General features: G+C 49.3%; 1 protein-coding gene across 1 annotated transcript in view; it reads right to left on the reverse strand.

Annotated features, from left to right (window-relative positions):
* PTPRS (protein tyrosine phosphatase receptor type S) overlaps positions 1-22,393 on the reverse strand; it is a 130,152-nt gene that overhangs the window by 70,165 nt on the left and 37,594 nt on the right. The window contains exons 3-5 of the mRNA XM_084302573.1: positions 10,405-10,550; positions 9,310-9,451; positions 1,255-1,443 (exon numbers count right to left, since the gene is read on the reverse strand). Of these exons, the coding sequence (XP_084158699.1) occupies positions 1,255-1,443; positions 9,310-9,451; positions 10,405-10,550 (477 nt within the window). The remainder of the gene's footprint in view (positions 1-1,254; positions 1,444-9,309; positions 9,452-10,404; positions 10,551-22,393) is intronic.

Raw genomic sequence — 22,393 nt, forward strand, 5'->3', positions numbered from 1 at the left:
TCGACTGGCTGACTTGCAAAATGTCTAACTCGAGCAGAGCAGTACCAGCTGCTTCTCTGAAGCCTCTGTTCTCCCTTTGCCTACAACAGTGACATTCCTTTGCCCCCAAAGAACAACAAAGCAATCAAAAAAACCCTTGCAAGTGCTCTATCTCTCTTGGCCAAAGGAGCGTTCTGAGTAGTTGAAGAGATGCTAGGACTTGCTAGGTCCAACCACACAGGCACGTTTTCTTTAGGCTGGGTTAAAGCAGTCAGTCCAAGAAGTACTTGAAAAGGATTATGTCTTGGGTTCGTTTTTGTCAAAAAGCAAAACTGCCACAGCTTGTTTCGTATTTGCATATTTTCAGAGAGACACTCTTTTTTTTAAGTTGAGAAATGAAAGCGTTTTATCAGTAGCATTCAAAAATAAATACACCTGTGCCCTCCTCGCATGCACACACACATTCACACTGTGAACTAGGATATTTAACAAGTACACAAACAGCTCCTGGAAGATGAATATTAAGAGATGTCACGTTGACACACACAAAAAGCAACAAACATAAAACAAACAAAAGAGACAGATGGACAAGCAGATGGGGAAAGACAGAGAACTGACAAGAGCCACGGAGCTGGGGTACATCTGTTCATGGAGATCCACTCCATGGGCACTGCCACTGAGCACCAAGGGGTCACTCGAGAATGCTCACAACTGCTCTCCAGCAATGGCTGCAGGGACTCAATGCCAGAGAGATCCTGCAAGAGCTGCTCTTCAACACCAGCTTGACAGGCTCAATTTACACCAACAGGATCCTGCTTCGACAGTAAGAGGCTGCCTTAGCTGTGGACCTTGTACCAGGTACGTGTGGCCTACGGTGCTGTCTGCTGTAGAGGTTCTTTTTCTTCCTTACCCAGGTCTTGGGCTGAGGAGGAAACACTCAGCTCCTGCCCAATCCCCAATTCCCCCTGAGCTCGAACAGCATCATTAGGAGGCAAGTGGACTGGTTACAGTGTCTCCTGCCCAGAAACCAGCTTCCCTGCTGTGATTTATGCCAACTACACAGCAGGGAAGGGCAGGAGGATGGGATGGAGGGAAAAAAATGCTCCAACCACTCCCTGGGTAAGAACAGTCCTAAAACTGAAGAAAAGCTAATGCCCCAATGCACAGCAGTGGGGCCCATGTCTACAGGTCCCCCCTCTGTTTCAGGAACCTCTGAGCATTCTCTTCACAGCTGTATCTGGGTCTTGATCTTCAAGCCTCGCACGGAGACCTTACCTGATCGCAGCTGTTTTATTCTCCCATTGCTTGCGCTGGGGTCGACGGGCAGGAAATCTTTGAACCAAGTGATCTCGGGGTCTGGGTTCCCGCTGGCCGCACAGAGCATTGTGGCTGTTCGCGTCCGCTCCACCACTTTCAGCTGGGGCCCCATGTCGATGTTGGGGAACCCAGGAGGTAACTGGTCCTCTGGTGGGAGAGAGCAAATGAAGAGTGGTTACACACCCAGCAGGGACACGGCAGCTGAAATTCAATGGAAAACCCTGAGAAAACCACCAGGCAGATGCGCTGCCCAGTACCCTGAGCAACACAACTTAAAAGAAGGCTCCTGCAAATGGTCCATGGATGAGTCGTGGAAACACATCATGCAGCAAAACTTCCTCACTTGTCCATTACGTTTGACTATCCGAACATCCCACAGGAAAATTTTACAGTTAACTACAATGAATTATTCAAAAAAGCTTTGGGGCATGGCTACAGCCACCTCAAAGCTTCTCCAGGTCTCGCACCGAGTCCCTCTGTCAGGCAGGTGAGTGCGTTTATTGGTTTTACAGCAGGAGCTGTGCACACACGTGGCAAAGATCCCCGTACTGCAGGGGACGGCACACGCAGTCACATCAGAGAGGAGCGATTCCTCTTCCCCCTCCAAACCCCATAGTACAAAATATGCTGCACCAGAGGAACAACGAAAGTGACTGCGTGAAAAGGAATGTCAAAGGCGCAGTGGAAACTAGGAGGGAGAGGAGAGGAAAATATCATCCAGCTGCAGGCACCAGGGGGGACATACCACGACAGTCAGCCAGGCGCTGGCAGACAGGGTGTGATTTTCAGATTTATTAGCAGCGTGCTGCTGCCCTAGAAGAAGAGGGATGTGGCACCAGCACCTAGAAGACAGGCTCAGGAGAGCTTCCTGCTTCCTCTGCCTTGCCTTTGCCTTCACTAATGAGGGCGAGGAGGGCAATCCGAACTGACGTTGACTAATTTGTGATAACTAATACAAAACCCCAGCGCGTCCCCCATAATCTCTGGCGTGACCTCCTCCATCACGTGGAAGAGCCCTGGCCTACGCTGGCTGCTATGGCTCAGGAACATGACATTTCTTCCTACAGCAAATCTGCCTTTGAGGGAGGATGTGGGCACCAGGCAGAGAGTTTACGGGGATTCTCTGTCATTACAAATGAGGCGCGTTAAGGAATCACAGCCTGGGGATGCCACAGCATCAAATCCAGCCCAAAAGCAGCTGAGACAACAGAAGGGAAATAACACAGAAAGCATTTGGGCTTTAAAAAGGTGGGTTTTTATAAAAAGCAGAGGTGCACCAGCCCTGCACTGAAACCAACAGGAGCTCTCGTGATGGCGGCAGGGATGGGATGGAAACTCCGTCCCCATGCTCAGGCTGGGAATCCTCCCTGCCACCTGCAAACACGAGAGCTCATTTCCTGCTACTGGCACACTGCACATCAGGAGTGATGGAGCCAAACTACCTATGGCTGAGCCCAGAGATGGTGCAATAAAAGAGAAACCCAGTGGCCTCGCTGTGGTGGGTGTCTTTTGCTGTAGCAGCAAAGCAGAATTGCCAGATCCCTGTACTGCTGTACATGAGCTCTGAACACACGTGGTATGGGGTCAGTGTTACGCCACTGCTGTGCCTCTCACTCAGCTTCTGGAAAGCTACGAAGAGCATGAAGGCACAGCCAGAGGTTTGTGTGGTGCCCTGATACCCCAGGCCACGAAATTCTTGTCTAATACCATTATTAGCACTGCACAGCTACTGCGGAGGAGAAAAGGCTTCTAAATGCCTCAATTGTGTGTTTAAAATTGGGCATTGTTTCCTTCTTCGGACCATTGTTGGAGAGTTATAAAGCATCTATTATGAGTCACTGGAGAGTGAAATGTACTAACCACACCTCTCCTCATATATCAAAGGAATCTGACCACAAACAGCAACACGTACGGTCTTAGAACTGCTGAAGAAACGCAGATTTCCTAGTATGGCCAAACTTACAGCTGTATAAAGGGGCAGTCATTTCAGTGCATCTGTAAACGCCTCTAAACCCGGGTATTGCATTCAAAATAAAAAGACAAACGTCTTTAACAAGGGACTGAAGCAAGGCTTTGAGATCTCGGTTCACCAGGCTGTGCTCGGGCATCGCAGGAGTCTCCAGCTCCTGCTCTTGCAGATCCTGCGTGCTGCAAAACCCCAGCCCCCACCAGAGTGAGCTCAGGACAGAAGGGCCCTGGGAATTGCTTTGCCTTTGCACAGCTTTCAGCCAGGCTTTTAACGTCTTCTCTTCCCTTCTCCTATTTAACCAGGCGGTGGTGTGTTGTTAAGGAGCCGGGGAGCTGCTGCCGCATTGGCTGCAGATGACATCATTATTGATTACCGCTTTTATCCTGCTCCCTGGTGATGCTCCTCCACCTGGCTCAGACCCGTGCCCGTTAATTTCACGAGCCAATTAATCCACCGAGAGGACAGCCCTCCCGACTGCCAGGGCGCGTGTGGTCGTGTGTGCGCACGTGTGTGCGTGTATGTGCATGCGTGTTGGGGGGAGGCTCGCTGCAACCGTTATTACCGAGTGTTTCTAATTAAACAAAAATGTTAATCTTGCAGCACATTGTGCAGAATTCCTCTGAGTTTAATTAAAACAACTGCGACTAGAGGCGTGATCAGATTTGAGGATCAGATCAGCAGAGGAAGCATCTCCGAACATCGCATATTGCACTGATTCAAGGGCTCAGATTTCCTTCCTGCCAGGAAAGTGAAGCTGGCTTCATCCCCTAACAATTGGATTCCCTGTAATAATGCAATTACAGTCTCAACTCAATCCCCACAAGACATGCACACACATGCCCTGCCACCCTCCCCCTCAATCCCCAAACGCTAGCCCAAACCTGTTACCAAATAAATAAATAAGGAACGGTTCGGGTTGTGAATTCTCTTTCTGAAAGCAGCCCAGGCAACTGGCTAGAACAAAAGAAGCAAGATGCGAGCTGAAGATGCTTTGAGGGCACATCTGGCCTGCTGCTGCAAATCACGCTGGCTTACGCAGGGAAATGTTTTCACGTGCTGCACTTACCGTATTGCCAGAGCCTCCAAAACACCTCGCTCGTACCTGCTCTTAGCCTGAGAAGCGTGAGGGCCTCCCTTAAGGAAAAGCAGATAAATTACCTCAAGGCCACTGAACAAAGAGTGAGAAAGAGTAGGGGAGGAGAGATGGAGGGAGGCAGGGAGAGAAGAGGAGAGCACTTCAGCTCTCATTTATAATAAATCCTGCTGGAGGATGCATGTGCTGACACACACACATGTTCGTACGGAGAAAGCAAAGGTCGCCAGCTACAGCAGAAGGAGACACCGGTACCTGGCACCTCTTTGTCACTCTGGAAGGTGGCACCTCTGTGTTTAGATAATTAGCTGCGCTGGCAATGAGGATGATGAGGAACGATAAGGCGGGTGTTGCTGCTGCTCTTTTTCCCGCAGGGTGTGCAGAGTTGTTTAATAATTTAGAAGAGAATGAGGGCGTGAGCATGTACAGACGCGCTATGTGCTGAATGCAGAAAGGTACAGTGAGGATGTTGCTGAAGAGAAGAGGAGGAGGAATTTTGTGCTCTTTGGAGATACAAAGTGCAGCTCACGGACACTGGCTGGTCTCTGATCACTCGACTGCTCTCACTTCAAGCTGGAAGAGCCAAGAACGCAGAGACGAAGCAGCTGGAGCGACATTAATTTTAAGCAGCATTGGGATCAAAATCCAGCACTCCTAAACCTTATTCCTGTTTTTCCCTTACGTTAATGAGCTCCTTACAGCTACCCCCTCCCCAACAGGTATCCCTGCATTATGCATTTTGTAAAATTACATCAACAAGTTCTAGCCATCAATACGTATGTCCCCGTGTCTTAGATAACTGCTATTACACAGCTAAAGACGAATTTAATACATGCCAGGATATGTAATGCGTGCTTTGTTTGTTGATTCCATGTATTATGATTGAGAGTTTTGCTATGAAAATAGCTAAATAGCCTAACAATGTTATTAAATATTTGCTGGTCTATAGAGACTTCGATATGCATGTTGGCTCCTGTAGCAGTGCAGGTAATTCACTGCCTTCCCTACAGCGTGCCCCCCTGTACACTCCTTATAAAGGCATCTGAGTTAAAATTGGTCTGACATTATTCATAAAGTACAGGACTAATCTGCTCGCTACTTGGCCTTATCTTCAGGTCATTACAAGAACAGAAAAACAAGTCAAATTTGAAGCAAGCCTGCCAAGAGCTTTTCAAGTGGCAAGGTAACATTTCAGAGAGGCCAGCTTTGCCTTAAGATGTGCTCCCGTGGGACTCGCTGCTTTCTGCTGAGCCTCTCCAACTGATTTTTGTTTATTTTTGCTGATAAAAAGCCAGCAATTACAAAAAGCAACAAAACAGCAGAGTCTTGCTAGAACGTTACACAAGCCCACACCAGATGTCTTCTCTGAGTAGGAAACGTGTGAGGAACATTTCAGGCCAGGACTGGTAGAGAAATGAACACTTCATAAAAAAGCTACAGGGAATCACTCGAAAAAGTTCTGAATATCCGTCCCCAGCAGCCTGCATCACACACTGGTAATAACCACCGCAGCCCTTACATGTCTAATAGCCAGTTTTCCTCAATTTTCCAGAGTGCAGTAATCCTCAGGAACAGATAGGATCGGCCAGTGTGCAGCAAGCTATCAGGGCACAGCGAATTTTCTTCCATTACGTTTATCTGGACCAAGCACTGGTTTTTATGGGATCAGTGTACAATTCATGTTGCATTTACTAACAGCTCACAAAGGGTAACCCCCGTGGAACTCTATCAGCTTCGATAAAGCAAAGGGCCAAGCCCTGCCTGGCCCCTGCTCCAAATCCAGCAGCAGAGGCAGCGCAGGCAGAGGGTTGCAGCAAGGCTCCCCTGTGCTCGCAGCACAGGACAGTCCTCTGCAGCACGAGAATCTCTCTCTTAGGCCACCAGAAAGGAGGGAAACTCTCATCTCTACATAGGAAGCAATAATAATAATAAAAAAAGCAAATTACGTAAATCTTTCCTGGGAGTGTGGAGCTTAAGAGAAACAATCCCAAGTGGGAGCTGGGGTGCCTGTGCCAACCAGCTTCCTTTCTGCTAAGTTATTACGAAAAACGACAGCAGCTGGGGTCAACAATAACTGGAAAATGCTTCCCCAAACCACTTTCTTTCCTCTTCTTTGGGCTCTGCAGGAACCAGGTCTGCAGGCGCTGTGTCCAGCTGTGGGGAGCGCAGCAAATCTCCGCAGCCCTATCAAAACTCAGATCCCTTGAGAACCAGAACAGGATGGACAACGAAGCCAGCAGAGCTGGTGCTAAGAGCCTGCGAGTTGAATGGTGTCCATCACAAGCTCAGCTTCCCAGAAGCTCCCAAAGGTTTTCCTCTCCTGCAGCTTCCTGTTTTTAAGTGAATGCACGTGGACTTCTACCAGGTTCCGATCCAGGAGCAGCCCTGTGGATAACCGGAGAGGGGTTTACTCCCAGTCCCTTCAGCAGCTGCATCTAGGAGGGAAGAATGCATTTTTTTCTCTTCTGTTCATCAGACTGCTTGCACTGGCATTGAGGAAATCCCGTAACTGTTCATACAGGCGTACTACATGAAGGTCCACACACTAACTGAGTACAACAGTACAGCCACAGGCTGTAGAATTAGACCAAACCCCAATCTGCAGAGTTTGTAACAGCTGGAGCCCAGGTTTCCACACTCCAAAACATGTCAAGGTGGCAGCTTCTGCAAATGACAGCTCACATTCATCTCCAAGCTGTGCAGCAGCCCCCATCTTTATGCTAAGCATTAGCTCTGAAAGTGAGAGAAGACAGAAAAGAGGAGGAGGCATTGCATGGAAAGATGGAGAAAAGACAAACAGGAGAGTGGGTGAATGCAGGAGCAGGGAGGGAAAAGAGAGGAAGAGATGCCAGCGGACTAAATTGTTATTGTGGGGATTAGTGGACTTGTGCTTGGCCCTTTTAACTTTCCCAGCACTTAAAAAGGAGCATAAAGAGGAGAAAATATGTGCTACGTGAAAGCCAAGGAAAGATTAAGGATGGAATAACTCCAGCGGAGGAGGGAAGGGGAGGGGATCCTACAAAATCTGCCTCTTTGATGCTCTCCAACAAACTTGCTGGCCCAGCCTGCGGGTACTTACTGCTCCCCCAGGTATCCTGAGCCGTGTGCCTCAGCTGCTCGGGCACGGCCAGCTAACAAAGCTGCCCAACACGGCCCTGTTAGGCAAACGGAGCAGCAGTGCTCCTGAAAGCACCGCAGCCCAGGAGCAAAGCACGCAGTGATCATGTTCTGGTGGGATCAGCAACGAGCGTAATTAGGCAGGCAGCGGGGAGACGCAGCTCCTGTTCTGTCATCTGTCTCTCTCGCTGACACGTGTGTGATGCTGGTAGCGGAAGGAAGAGCTGCAAAAAGACATGTACAGAGGAGCGCTGTCCCCAAGGACAGCCACTGAGCTCAGCTCGGCATTTCCCAGGCGCTGCAGCTTTCTTGTGGCAGAGCGTGCCTGAAAAACGACGTGAGAATCCAGAGGGGTTGCGAGAGCAGGAGCTGGAGGAGCACTTTCTCTCTTGCCACTGCTCGCAACGGAATTGTAGGGGTAGGGATTTTGCGTGTGATCACGGGGGCACCTCTCCCAACCCATCGCAGCTCCAGAGAACACAGGGGACTAAGTGCGAAGAACAAGGCTCCCAGCTCGACACGCTCCTGTCGCAGAGCGCTGCTGCAGCCTCCTGACAGCGACAGCCCACCACAGGCAGCGAACAGAAGGTTAAATGCCACGCCAGGCAGAGGAGCAGCACAACGACTGAAGTGCACCTACACAAATCTGGCAGGCGTGACTGGACCACGGGCCCGCGTGCGCAAAGGCAGGCAGCATCCCGACAGCACGGAGCCTGCAGGTGGGCAGCAGAAGGGATATTCCTGCTCCCAAGGGACACGAAGGGTTTTGCCACGTGCCCTTTACGCCTGATCTTTAGTTATTGCTGTGTGCTGGGGATTTGCACACAAATTGAGCTCTGCACTATTCGGGATGTGCTCGCTCTCTTTTCAAACAAAAGGACTCCAGATGCTCTTGAGAACACTGAAACTGCTGAAGAAAAGGCAATTGGCATTCAGCCCCAGCCACCACTTGGTCTTAGGAGGACCACACAATGCCTGGAGCACCTCAAACTGCTGTGAGCACTGCTCACTGCAGAAATGCCTGTTCTTACCACAAGTGTCCCCATCCAAAAGCCTGCAGCTTTTCTACAGCACCTCCTGCTGATGGCTGCATCCACAGCCAACGCTCCCGAGCTAAGGCCCCGTCAGGAGCTCACGGGCACCCCACCAGCCCCCGCCAGGCTTTTCTGCCAGGATCACTCGCATTGCCCTGTGGTTTGAATGGAGATCACCACCCATCTTTCCTCCTAAAGTGGGTCAGTTTGAGCAAGCAGCCTCGTTTGGTGTTTCACAAGGCAATTTTACAGATCTCCAGGGTAATAACGGAAAACATCCAGAGGCATCCACAGCAACAGCATATTGTTCCCTCCCCCACGTCAAGTTCAGAGAGCATATTTCCAACAGATGACACGAAGGAGGCATCCATGTAAACATCCTCTAGAGTGGGGACAAGTGGAAAAAAAAAGAACAAAATGGAGAGGGGAACTGTGCTCTCAGAGAGTGCATGGAGCAAAGGATCTCTGGTGCTGCTTGTAAACCCAGGGAGGAAATTTTTATTGGAGGTGAGGGAAAATCATAGCACCATGGGGTAATTCAGGTTGGAAGGAACCTCAGCTCATCTTCCAGTCAAACCTCCCGAATGGTCTGGTTTTAGCAAGCAGTCCAGCTTTGTTTCTTACATGGCAATTTTATAAAGAGCAAACGGATCTGACAAGTCCGACAAACCAAAAATGAAGGACTTTGTCCTTGGGCCATGTGTTTTGTGACATTTCCCACTCATCTGAAGAAAGGGAGAAGCTCAAGGGGCCCTTTCCCCCCCCGATGCTGACACATGGCAGGCAGGCACGATCCTTACCTCGGAGGACGGTGAGCTTGGCATGGACGGTAACCTCCCCATGAGGGTTCTGAGCAACACACTCGTAAATGTTCTCATCCCGGGGAGTCCGGAGTGGCTGGATCCTCAAAACAGCACCTGCGCTTTCATCAAATTCGATTGTCTGGAGGATAAAGGGAAAGAGAGACAGTAAGCATCCTTGGGTTGGAAGCAGGAGGCTCATTCCCGCTTCTAAAGGATGTACCAGCCCTTGTCCAAACACAGACACTTGAAACCACACTTAAGCTGTCCTGCAATTCCCTGCACATGGCCAGCATAGGCAGTTTCTCTCTCCACTGACCTCAAGCTGGCAGAGAACTGCTCCACACCAAGCCCCATCCCTGACCACTGACCCAAAAAACCTGATATACACACCCCAAATACTCCGAAATAATGAGCCATGGTGAGTGTGTGCTTGGGGTGGGTGTTCAGAGCACAACTGTGATTAAGCACAGGGAAACTGACCAAGGGAAAACAAAATAAAAACAAATCCCCACCTCCTTCCTCCATCTGCATGGGCAACTAACACCACAGAGCTCTTCTCAGCTCACAGCTGCCTGGCAGGACAGAGTCCCACAGCGAATTCCACAGGCTGACCTCCTAGTTCTTGTTCCTCCACTCTCATTTCTATCTAAACAATACCAATTGCTTGGGTTTGGCTGCCAGCAACTGTAATGTTTACTCCAGGCTGTCCCAGGGTTAAAATAATGAGCCGTGGATGGGTACGAAAGGTACATGTACAGAGATGCAGTACCACCAGCTTAGCTGGAGTTTCTTACAGAGGGAAGGAGGCAGCTTTATATTGTATCTGAGGAGGGGGAAGGAAAAAAAAACAACCAACAAAACAAGAGAAAAAACTCCAATAACGTAAGTAAGCCAAGCTCTCTCTTGCTCTGGAACAATCCCAGCTGTTGACATGGCCAAAAACTTGCATTTCACTCTTTCTGCTGTTAAAACTCCTCCCATTCCAAACCTCCCTCTATTACTGGCTCTTAGAATGGCCACGAGAGCACGAGCTGCTTTGTGCTGGTCTCTCTTTACACATGCACAGACAGTGATTTGATGGACGTCTCTTACCTCAAACCTCTGAGAGTTCACTTTCTTCCCTTTCTTGTTCCAGGTGACCCGTGGCTTTGGGTCTCCAGTTGCTTGGCATACAAAGGAGGCCACCCCTCCTGACACACCAATTTGGTCCACGGGTTTTTTAATGAACACAGGGGGACCTTTAAGGAAAAAACAAAACAAAAAGGAAACATAATCATTGTCATGAGGCCAGACAAACTCAATAAACACTGTTTGCAATTAATAGTAGCATTATCACTGCTGTTCTCTAATGGTCTCGGATGAAATTAAACCTCTTCACCTTTTGGGAACAAGTAGTCTTTGCCTCTATTTGACATCACAAAATGATTAAGGGCCTGATCCGAGAGAGATATTCAAGTGGGATGATTTTGCAAAGCCTCTTATTTCTGAAGAGTGGACTTTTAAACTGTTTTGCACAGGGAAAGCTGACCGTGTAAAGACTAAGAATCATCACCAAAAGCTGGGAGAGCTGAAAACAGTACCTAGAAACACTGAACTGCACTCCCCAGCTCCCAGCAGATGAACAAGTCACCAAAGAGTGGGGCAGACTTACAGGAACATACGCAAGGCAGGGGTAAAGCGTGAGAAAAGGACCATGAAATAAATGGAACGGGAAATGTGGTGCAACGAGATCTCGAGGATGATGGTGTGAAAGAGTCTGATGGCAGTGGTTCTGGGATGTGAAACACCCTTGGCTTGTAGCACCTCTGTTTTCATCTCTGAATGTTCTCCCTCACCAGTACATTTACACGGTAACAGGCACAGCAGCCTCTCGAACAGGCAAGCTGATAGGATACAGCACAAGAAATGAAAGTTAAAATCACTTCAAAATAATCCAATTGTCAAGACAAAAGCATGGCAGCCAAATCCGCAGTCTGCTCCTGCAGTTCCCCCTTCCCCTCTTCTCCCCTTACTCATCACGAGACATCTGAGGAAAGATGAAGAATTCACAATGCTAAAAGAGGAATCCAAAAGCTCCGCAAAGCCTCTTTACACCCAGCTGCTCCAAGGTGCAGGCCTGAACAAACACACACAGCCTGGGGCTGCGTTTCAGCTAGCCTGGACCCAAGGGAACAGCACTTGAGCTTGCAGCACCCCTCCCTCCCTCCATCCACACAAACTCCCATTCATTTCCAACAGTCAAGAGCATCTCTGCAGGGAGGGGAAGGATGCTGGGAGAGGCTTTCTGACCAGGGAAGGTGTCACGGGCCTTCTGATGGGAAGACAATGGGGCCAGGAGCGTCCATGCAGAGCCCACATTGCCTCCGTCCTTGGAGAACCTTCCTTCCACGCTCCAACCCGTTTCCCTGCACAATTTCCTCTCGTCTAGTTAGTTTAAAATTTATTGAAATATTTAAATCACAAGGCCACAGCTGTGTTCAAATAAAATCACTCAGATCATAAAGTTGCCGTCTGTTATTCTTGAGAAAAGGAGACCACATGACTGCGAAATCTGTATGTTTATACGTACACACTCCGAGTCTATAAAGCAAGATGTAAACAGTCTACCGAAGAGCAGAAGAGGGCAAATGGTAGCTAAAGAGAAGTCTCCAGGGTCTTCTAGGGGTCGAAAAACAAAAGGCAGCATTCCCCCCTTCCCTGCCTGGTGTGGCCAGGAGTACATAAATAAAAGGCACCGAGCACGCTCATGTGATGCAATCAAGCCTTTGTTTCCATGCTGGAGGTAAATACAATTTGCTGGAGCTGTTTATGTCCCACCGAACGCTGTGTGTACAAAGCATCAGATATATAAATATCCAAATCTATATTTAGAGGTCAGAATCTTCTTCGCAATGTTACTGCTAAAGGTTATCAAGCAAGTCCCGCTGGAGGCACTGGCACCTGGGAATTTGTCTTCCAGCCAAGAAAGGCAAACCCAAAACTTTGCTTCGGGCAAAAATATAAATGCTCCTTCTGCCTGCAACCCGACTTCCTTCCTCTGTTCTCCTATATTCAAAATCCGAAGAGTTTGCAGAGGTCAATTCTGAAGGGACAGCCAAAATCAGCCAGGGCTTTTAAGAGCACTTTATTGATGCGAGTTCATTTCCCAAAACGCAAGCCCCTAACAATCCTTAATGTCGCATATAGATTTAAATGGGTGCAAGCGGTACAATTAGAGCACAAATAAGGACAAATAAGCTTCTATTTTGGGCTTGCCGAAAGTGAAGGTGCTCCAAATAGGGAAAGAACCGGAGCCATAGCTCAGAGTTCCTTTTCAGGCACTCTGTGGACTCACTGTGTGCTAACAGGTAAGCCAACCTGCTCTGTGAACACGGCTTTTCCGAGGTCACTGCAATGCTGAGCTGCCTGCAATAAACTAGCTCGTAGAGAACGAGAGACAAAAGGGAAGAAACCAAGCAAAAATCCCAAACAAGTAGTCCCTTAGATTTCGCTACTCACTCGGAAAATCAGTGAAAATCAAAGCTAAATTATTGTTTTTGAAATCCAGGCTTTGATTCTCCCCCTCCCCCTGCCAAAGCACCCATTACGCTCTCCACCTATGCACCCCTCGTCACTCCAGCCCACACCAACTGCAGAGCAGCCCTCTCTCCTCTGGAAAAGAGAAAGCCAGCACTGTCGCAGGCAAGGTGGTGATGATACAAAGCTGAAACAAATTCCTACGTGCTGCGTAGGATTGCTCCAGCTCTGCCGTGCCAAGTCCAGCTTGCAGTGAAACATGCAGTTAGAATTCCTGCTCCAGCTCTGCAAATCACTTCGGAAGGCTCCAAAAGCAGCAACAAGGTGCCGTGTGAAAGTGAAACACTATCAGCACACTCAGAATGGCTGATGTGTCTCACCTCATTTGCCAAGATTGCAGGGCCTCAGTTTTAAATAAATAAATGAAAATCGGAGACGGGCGTTTTCCAGACAACATACTTGCAATCCAGGAGCTTTTTTTATCACTGCCCTTAGGGAGAGCTGAGAAAAGTCAGTCTTGGAAAACCCTGCGTGAGTTCTACCTAGGTCTGGGGGTCACAAGACATTTTTATTTTCCCCCTTTCTCAGCTTGCAAAGCACAACTTGGATTTTAGAGTATCAAAACAGGAGTGGAAAAGCCTTGAACTTAAAAGAATTTTCCTACTTATGAGAGGTTTCCTGGGGTCTGGGTCTCAGGAGAGGAGGCTGCAAAGACTAGCTGGCTGCTGTGTACCTGTGATTCTTCTCTACAGCTTAATGGAAAGCCATCAAGTTAAACCGAACCTTTTATTCCTGCCGACTGCCCACGCACTTCCCAAAAGCAACAGCCAGGGCAAGAGACACACTGGCTAGTTGCCATGGATTGTAAGGAAGAGACGTATAGCCACCTTCCATCCCATGCTATGTGACTGCATCCCCGAAGACGACCAGCACCCACATTTACCACCCCTGACCCACCTCTGTCACACCTTGCAGAGAGCTCTGCTCCTGCCCCTCTGTTCCTAAATCCTGCCAAGGCCAACACCACAAGGGCAGACACCGTGAGGGTGCGCTCATGGCCTCATCACCTGCCATGAGCATCACCCCATGCAGACAACCTCCAGTCGACTTCACTTGCTGAAGCACAGGCTTAGAGAAACACGGGCGGTCCCGGCATCTGTTCAGAAGGGACATGACGCACATTTACTGCTGGGATTTTGTGAAGCCTTACGCAGACTTTGAGGAGAAGCTGTGAGGTGCTAAGGGTGGGGTCTCCGACTCATCCCTGCGGCACAAACACTAGGGGAACACGGTAAGGCATCAGCCCACGTACCCTGCACACCAAGGCAGCTTTCCTCACAGAAGAGGAATCTGTTGCTGCTTCGACTCTCCTTCCTTCATACTTTCATGTGACACCGCAGCAGAAAAAGTTCTTCAAATGCAGTCATGTAAAAAGAAACCACCTCCTGTTAATAATACACAGATACCAAACCAGTCGGAGGAACTTTCCAGTAAGGAAGTTTGTAAGATGTAGGAGTGGGGAAAATGAGGGGACATCTCACCCTTTAAACCTAAATGTCCCTCAGGAGCTGCTGCCATGGTGAGGAGCGGGCGGTGGGTGAGGAGTGAGGGAGACGGGCCAGCCACCATATGCCTGCTTGAAACATCAGATGCCAAAATCACAGAAAGGGATGAAAAACCCAGAGGTGGTTTGAGTGCTGGTAGAGAGGCACAAATGGGCCTAACGTATCTGAGCCAACAGCTGAAGGGGAGGAAAAAAAAGGCAGTTGTGAACTTGCACCATTGATCTTTCTTCCTTGCCTCCCATAAGACTGGTCTCCAGACAGACTTGGCTGCCTCTCCTGCAGGTGGGCTCATGTGGGCAAGGTGGACAGGGAGGAGGACAAGGAGAAGGAGCCTGGGGATGTATTTAGCCCCAAAGACCATGAAACGGGGTAGGAGCAGCTTTCTTCACACTATCCCAGTAGCTGAAGACACAGTCTGAAGGGAAAAATCACACCAGCTTGGCTAAAGGAACGAAGCAGTGGCAGCAGAGAGGGCTGTGTAAAAGCAGCATGACAAGCACTAGCCCGCTTCCCAGCAATCTGGGAAGGTCAACCAGAGTCAGCTCAAATGGGGGGACAGAGAGAGGCAGGTCACACTGGGGAAATATTGACTTCCCTGGGCTTTTCTGAGACAAAAATTGATTCTCAAAGCATTTTTGCCAGCCTTCCAGATCGATGCACCAACATCCTCCCAGCCTCCTGAGCTGAAGTGCTCCTGGTGCTGGCTCAGGAATACACAGCAATTTGGGAAATTATGGGGTGGACCAACAAGACCTGAGTGAAAACAGCCCCCTGCTCCTCCAGCCTGAGCTGTGCAAGCACACACACACGTCCCTGCCCTACACCATGAAGATCCTGGGGCAAAATACTCAGTCCTGTTATGCACAGCACCAGTTGGTGGCATGCAGGCCCCCACCTCTCTGCCTCAGAGGAAGAGGAGACCCCCTACACTTCACTGACAAAATGGATGGGGAACCCAGCTGAGACCTAAATTGTTCCTCTCCTGAGCTACTCCCACCAGCTGTGGGGCAAGTCTGAGGCATAAAGCTGCTCCCGCAGGGAGAAGGACAACGTGTCTAACATGTCTGCCACCTCCTTCCACCACAGCTCCTGCAGGGGAGGCCTGGAGGCGCCACACCATGGCAGCGGGCCTGCCTCTGTGCCTTGGTGCAGGCCTAACTCCCTTCCCTCAGCCCCATGGCGGATAAGAACAAGGCAAAGAAGGGCCTGAAGATGGTCCCTGACCACTTCATTGTGTCACTGGCCCCAGCGCTGGGAGGGGAACGGGCAGTGTGTGTAAACACACACCCTGCCGCCCTCCCTGAGGAGGGGGCTGCACACAGGCACCTCCACACCTCAGCTTCCTTCTGACCCCCCGGCTCTCCCCTCTTCTCCAGCCCCCCAGCAGGGGCCTGGGGCTGGTTTGAGATGGCAAAATTCACCTCAGTGATCATCAGGCCTCCTTTCACAACCCCCCCACGTTGCCCCCAGGAAAGCACCTCGACAATGGACCGCAAATAAAGACAAACCACTTATTCTTTCCTCTGGCCCCAGCACAGAGCAGCATGAGTCTGGCTGAAAGGGCCCCTCGCCCACAGCAGCAGCAATCCATGGAAACAAAAGAAAGCCAGTTACAAAACACGTACTTTAAAAGGTTTTGCTTCCATTTTTGGTGACTCCGATCCCCGCCACCAGCATTCTGGTAGAGGCCCACGCACCGGTCCTGCTGACCCATGGTGCCAGCAGACGAGGCCCCAGGTTTCAGCTTTTTCTTCTCTGGTGAATAAACAGCCATTATCCCTGCTGCAGGGAACGGAGGGGGCCCTCAGCTATACCTGAGACTGCTAAAGAGACTAAGGCAAAAGGAAGAAGGCCATTTTATTGCAGCCTTTCTGAACCACAGGGCAGTGTCTTTTTGCCCACCCTTCCTGGTCAACCTTCAACAAATAGCCCCACGGTTCTGAGACTGCCTTTTCCCTGTGGAGGTGCTTCCCACTGTGAGAGCTTGCCCACAGGACGGATTCAGGGCATGTTAGGCAGTGTCAGCCTTTACCGTAGCTCAAAAATACAGAACTGATCAAAATGCATCCCTTTTTCGTGCATATACAATATAATCTATACACACAAACATCCGCACCTTTGCCTTTCGAGAACAAAGGCAAAAGAGGAGGCCATTAAGCCATTTACAGTCAATGTCATTTTGCTGTTAGCGTTAACAAACCCCAATCTGCTCTTCAAGGCTCCAGATGATTCCCACAATCGGGATTCAGATCTCTTGCTCTGACGCAAATTCGGCTGACCTTGGGCGCTCACCCTTCCCGGCACCTCAGTCTGCCACCCGTAGCGTGGAGGTGACAATCCTCATTCCTCACACCTGCCTGCCTGCCTGCTTTCGTCTAGACACTACGAGCAATTTGGAGTAAAGGAGGGTCTCAGCACGGATCTGCTCAGCACTCAACACCATAGGTGGTCTTGCATACAACTACAGCCTCTAAACACTGCAACACAAACAAAACAAAAGAACTGGGAAAAATCAGCAGAGGCAGAGCTCAGAGACCTTCTCCCACATGCATTTATGGTTGGGAGAAGAAGATAAAATGTAAAAGCCAGACAAAAGCTTTGCAATCTCCAAACAACCGGGTCGTGTTAGCTTGAATGAGGACATCTCTCTTGACAGACTATTTCTCACCCTTCTAGCTTCACGAGCAGCCAACCCACTCTGTGAGTCTATGCAAGAATCCCATGGTGTTCTCTCTGACACACAACGGGTTAAGCTCCCTCTCTCCTCCTGCCCCCCTCTTTGGTTTTTGGGCTGAAACTTTCTGCTGATCTAGTGAAACTCCATCTTCATTTTCCACAGCTGCTGACAGGCTCACAATTGGAGAAGGAGGACAAGGTACTCCCCCAACTCCAGCGCTGGGCGGTAGTGCTTTCATCTCCCCTTTTAAAAACCTCTCAGGCAATGTACAACCTGGGTAGGGCTCAGCACCGGGTGGCTGTTTGCTGGTTTAGATAAGGGTTTGACACACGTACGCTGCTGCGGTCTGCTTGCAGGCAGCAGATGTGCCCCCTGTGCTTGAGGGATCAAGGTGGGAGTGGTGAGAAGCTGGGGGTGGCCTGGGGGACATGGCTGGAGGGGCAGAAAACAGCTTTGGGACACCACTGAACTGGGGAGCTAAGGAGGGAGAGGAAGGGAGAAATATGGCGCAGTCACAGATGCATTAGCAGGGGAAAAGAGAGGAGAGATCGACGGGGAGAATGCAAGAGGAATGGAGCAAGATGGAGAGGAGGGAGCTGCTCAGAGCCAGAGCAAGGAAGTGAAGATTAGATAGAGGAGGCAAGCCACAGAGCAGATGAAAACAGGAGAGAGCAGCCAAATTTAAGACAGATGGAGAGTGGGGAGCAAGAATGCGATGTTTGGAACGGGAACGCATTGCAAAGCAGCGGCATTAGAGAGCGGGGGAGCTTGCAAGAGGGGTAAAAGAAGGATGGCTTCATAATTTACATTTTTCTTCATGAGAGGAGTGAGAGCTGCAAACTGGGAGCAAGACTGATGCAGGCAGTGGCGAGGGTCTCTATGGAGACACACAAGGAGATTGAAAACACCCCTTGGAGAGGTCCTGCAGAGACTCTGGTCCCCTTGAAATCCAAGGTTTTACTGACAGATTCTGCATTTTTTTTCTTGGGGCTGTTTCTCAGTGCCTCACAAATAAAATTAAAATGAGGGTTTTCTGACAGAACAAACAAACAGGGAGTGAATTATATTCCATTTCCCCGTCAATAACTTCTTCCCAACCCAGTCGTCTTATCATCATAAAAAGTCCATTAAGCAGTAATTGGGGAGGCAGCAGAACGCAGGGCTGGTCCATGAAACAGAAGCACACTCGCTCCCCAACTGGCCTTTTCTGGGAAGGCAGACAGGATAATTATAGGCTTCAGACAGAGACTTCCTCTTACTGTCAGCAGCTCTTGGCTCCCTTCAGGGAGATGGGACTGGCAAGGTTGGGGAAAGGAGGGTAAAAAAAGACTGAGGACGTTTTTTCAGAAGTGAAATACTTCCACCTTGCTATTCCCCTGGTGCTGATCTATCAAAGCCCTCACCTGACTCGGAACGGCTGGGCTGCACACAAGTGTACACAGGCTTTTCCCCTGTCAGAAATACGCGAATGTCATTTGAAAGATTTCCCCCTCCCCTTTCTTGCAAGCCCACAGAGAAAGAAGGACACAGCGAAGGATGTGACTCGGCATGGGATTTAAGACAAGCTGAAAATGGGTGAGAAAGATCAAGGACTCGTTTCCACACCATGACTCTGCTGCCTGTCCAACAAGCCCAGCGCCTGCTCTTCTGCAAGGCCTGCCCGTGCTGCCAGCTCCCACCTTTCCCCTCAGCCAGGACGAGGCAGCAGCTAGCACCTTCGTAGCTAGCACCACGCCAAGCTGTTCTTGCCTTGAGACTTGCCGTTTTGGGGACCTGGCACATCCGTACAGCCTGCAGGCACCTATCTGCAATGCGTTCAGATACAGACCCTTTGGAAGAGGAGGTACAAGCCTGCAGCAGAGGAGGCAGGATGAGACTGAGGCTCCCCAAATCTATTCCTAGTTCTGACACCCAAGGTGAGAAAAAAACACGTTATCCTGCCTGCTGGAGGAAAAGCATAATCCTTCCTTCTGGTCTATTTAAACTGCTGGTTTTAAGGGATGGGACCGTGCCTTATCGCCGGGGAACAGCAGCTAGCATGAAGTCACCCAGTTCCAGCAGGACTTCTTCAGGCTACTCTCACGCATCCGTATGTAGGGAAAAGATCCACCTTCCTCCCGAGCACAAAGGGAATCTGCCGCAGTCACAGATCAGTCCCAGCCCTAGTGACTGGCACCCCGACACAGCCAAGGAAAACAATCTTCCAACTGTGGTTTACACAAATGCACAGGGCACAGTGTAATGATACCTAACACATACGCAGGGTGCAAACTGCTCGACAGGACAGCACAGAAGGCTGTCCCTGTTCCACAAGGAGTGGGCTGCTATTCTGGGCCATGCAGCCTCTGCTTTTTCCCTCTGTCCCTAACTCAGAAAAACTGATGCCTCACAACACGTGGTGTGTGTGCACCAGAAACTACCCATCCTGTCAGAGCTGTGACACGGTGGAAGCCACAAATACTACATACGCTTCAGTTTAATGAAGGAGAAATAGGGTGGAGAGTGCTTCAGGTGCAAACTGCTTCTCTGTCTGCTTACTGCCTGCACCCGGCACAGGGCGGTTCCAGGGCAAAGCAGCAGGTAGGTGGTGTTGCAGATGGATCTCTGTAGCATCTCTACCCAGACTCTTATTCACCTTCTGGCACTACGCTGCAATGCCAGGAAGAAAGAAAGAAGCTCCTTGAGACCAGCAAGAGCTGAAGCAGATGAGCAATGCTGTCATGTAAGATGGCAGCCCTGGGATCAGCTGCTGCAGGGCCGGGAAGCACAGGAGCACGTGCAGCCTCAGCAACGCGGCAGGCCAGGACCCTGGGGACATGTGAGTGCTTTCCATCAACTGTAACAACATCACATCCCATATTTGTCCACAAGCCCTATAACAAGGCATAACAACCCCGAGCAGAGCACGAAACCCAAGGAGCTATCCTGGCAACATAATGAGTGCCCCTTGTCCATCAACATCATGACAGCCATCCCAGGCTGTTTGCAATCTGAAGCTTGAGGCAGGGAGCTCTCCCTTCCCCTGCCATGTTGCTAAGACAGCTTCTTCTCCAGCCGTGTCATTGGCATCGGCATCTCGGAGAAGCTCGACTCGTCCCCTTCCTAGAGAAGACGCAGCTAGAAAGGGCCTGGCCTTTACTCAGCTTCTGCTGCTCTGCTTGAGTCACTAACAGAACCAGAGTCTATGGGGGATGCCAGAACATGAAAAACCACCACCTGTGGGACAAGCCTGAACGAAAAGAAAGCCTAACGAGCAAGGATCCCAACTCCCGGGGGGCATGCCATCTTAATATAGCCCAGCAGAGGTCCTGAGCTGCTGGAAAGTGACAGCAGAATTGGCGGCGAGGGGAAAAACAAACTGCTACAAGCTTCAGCCTCTCACGGTCTTTCGGAGAAAGTGCAGTGCAAGAAGCCCCAGGGCTGTGATCAGAGAGGTCAGTTCTGATCCTGGGTTTAGAGATATGACAAAGACTTCTGCAAAATGTAAACACGCGGCTCAGTCCCCAGCCTTGCATCGCCTGCTTAGAAGGGGCTGCAGTGCTGCAGCAGATGAACGATCCCAATCAGGATTTGCTAGCTAATACAATCATTTGGGGATGAAAGGCACACCAGATAAATACCCTATTGTCTGATAAACCTCTTTTGCTCCTGTAAATTAAAGCTATCTTACTTCCATTTCCTTCCCACAAACACTTCTACTGTTCCTAAGTATCAGCCTGATATTTTGATATATTTTCAAGCACACGCTGCCCAAAAAATTAAGAAATATTTCTTTTATGCAAGAGAAGAAGACTCCTTGCCTACAGGAAAAGGGCAAGATACAATTCCTAGAGCACAAAATTTGGGGTACTTTCAAAAGCTTGTTACATCACTCTTATCCGATTGCTGGTAAGAGACTTTAGCCCACATTTTCCATTGAACGAAAGGAAATTCTGGGTATACAAGCTTGAAACATCTTATCCAGAGTCTTAACAGCGTATTTTGAGCTTGTATTGCTCATCAGTATTGAGACTGGGATGTCAAGGGAGCTCACGAACGGGAGATCTTGAAAACAAGAAATAAAAATCTAATAAAGCCTGACTAATGGGTGAACACAACCTTTAACAATCACGAACTTTGACTCCTACCACATGAGTCATTACAATTTCTGCCTCTGAACCACAACATTCATCAGTCAGATTTGTAGTGAGCACATCAACACAAGAGAAGAAAAAAGGGCAAATGCAGCAACAGCACTGAGATCTGACAAATTCAGGTTTGGGACAACTAGAGAGTCACTGAGCCAGAAAAAAATGTCCAACGCATGAGAGACAGATGGAAACATGGAAAAGCTGCAGCAAAAAATCCCTTGAATCTTCTATCAAAGACAATGAGCAAGAAAGGGGACCTCATTTTGAGTTGGACACTTTTCTCTTCGTGCTTGACACCTGCCAAGAGATACAATGGATGGCTTCCTATGAGAAGACCGTTCGTAATGCAGCCCCTCCAGGCACCATAGCAGAAAATGCCTCTTCCGTTCAGGCGAAGGCAGTCCCTCAAGTGGCAGCTACTGGAATTAACCATGATCAGCAGATATGTAAGGAGAGGGGGGTATCGAAGCCCTCATAAAGAAAAACGCACATAGAAAGCCCTGGAAACCAAACGGCTCCTACCCATGCAGAAAGACAACAGAAAAACGAGAGCTGAGGGAATCTTCCTGGCTCGCTGGCTGATGACACGAGACGTGCTCTTTAATAGCTGAACTGAAAAAAAAACACAACGCCTTTTAGCAACTCATTCAAACAAATCAAAGTCAAGGCTGAAGATTAGTAAGTGTTGCTACTCTTACCAGCACGCTCAGACTAATTTATGAATAAATCCACAAATTCTAACGGAGGTGAGGGAGGAAGAGGACACAGCCAAATTAATTTGACTTTATTAATTAAAAAAACCACCAAGTTTCATCACCCCAACACTCTTTAAAGGTTGTGCGAGTGTGGAGGGGAGTTATGCTCATTAATTATGCAGAAAATGCAAAACTATCATCCTCTGAATGAGTTTAAAATAAGGAGAAACCCTTTCAGAATGGGGAGAAATTACTCCCCAAGGCAGCTGAAATTTCTCTTGCAACTTCAAAGGACAATAAATTATTCAAATTGCTCGCGCCACTCCGCACGCTCTCTCACTCTCTCCCCTTCTCAATTTTATGCTCCTGAGTCAATTAAGGGTTTGGAGGACTTGGGAGAAACTTTGTAGAATGCTAAACCAGTCGCAGCTCCCTCTATTTATTTTGTTTCTTTCCTAAAGCTTTACTTTTCCTCTCAGCCTCAAAAGGAAACAGAAA

This window comes from Netta rufina, assembly GCF_964035555.1.
Source record: "Netta rufina genome assembly, chromosome: 28".
Lineage (NCBI taxonomy): Eukaryota > Metazoa > Chordata > Aves > Anseriformes > Anatidae > Netta > Netta rufina.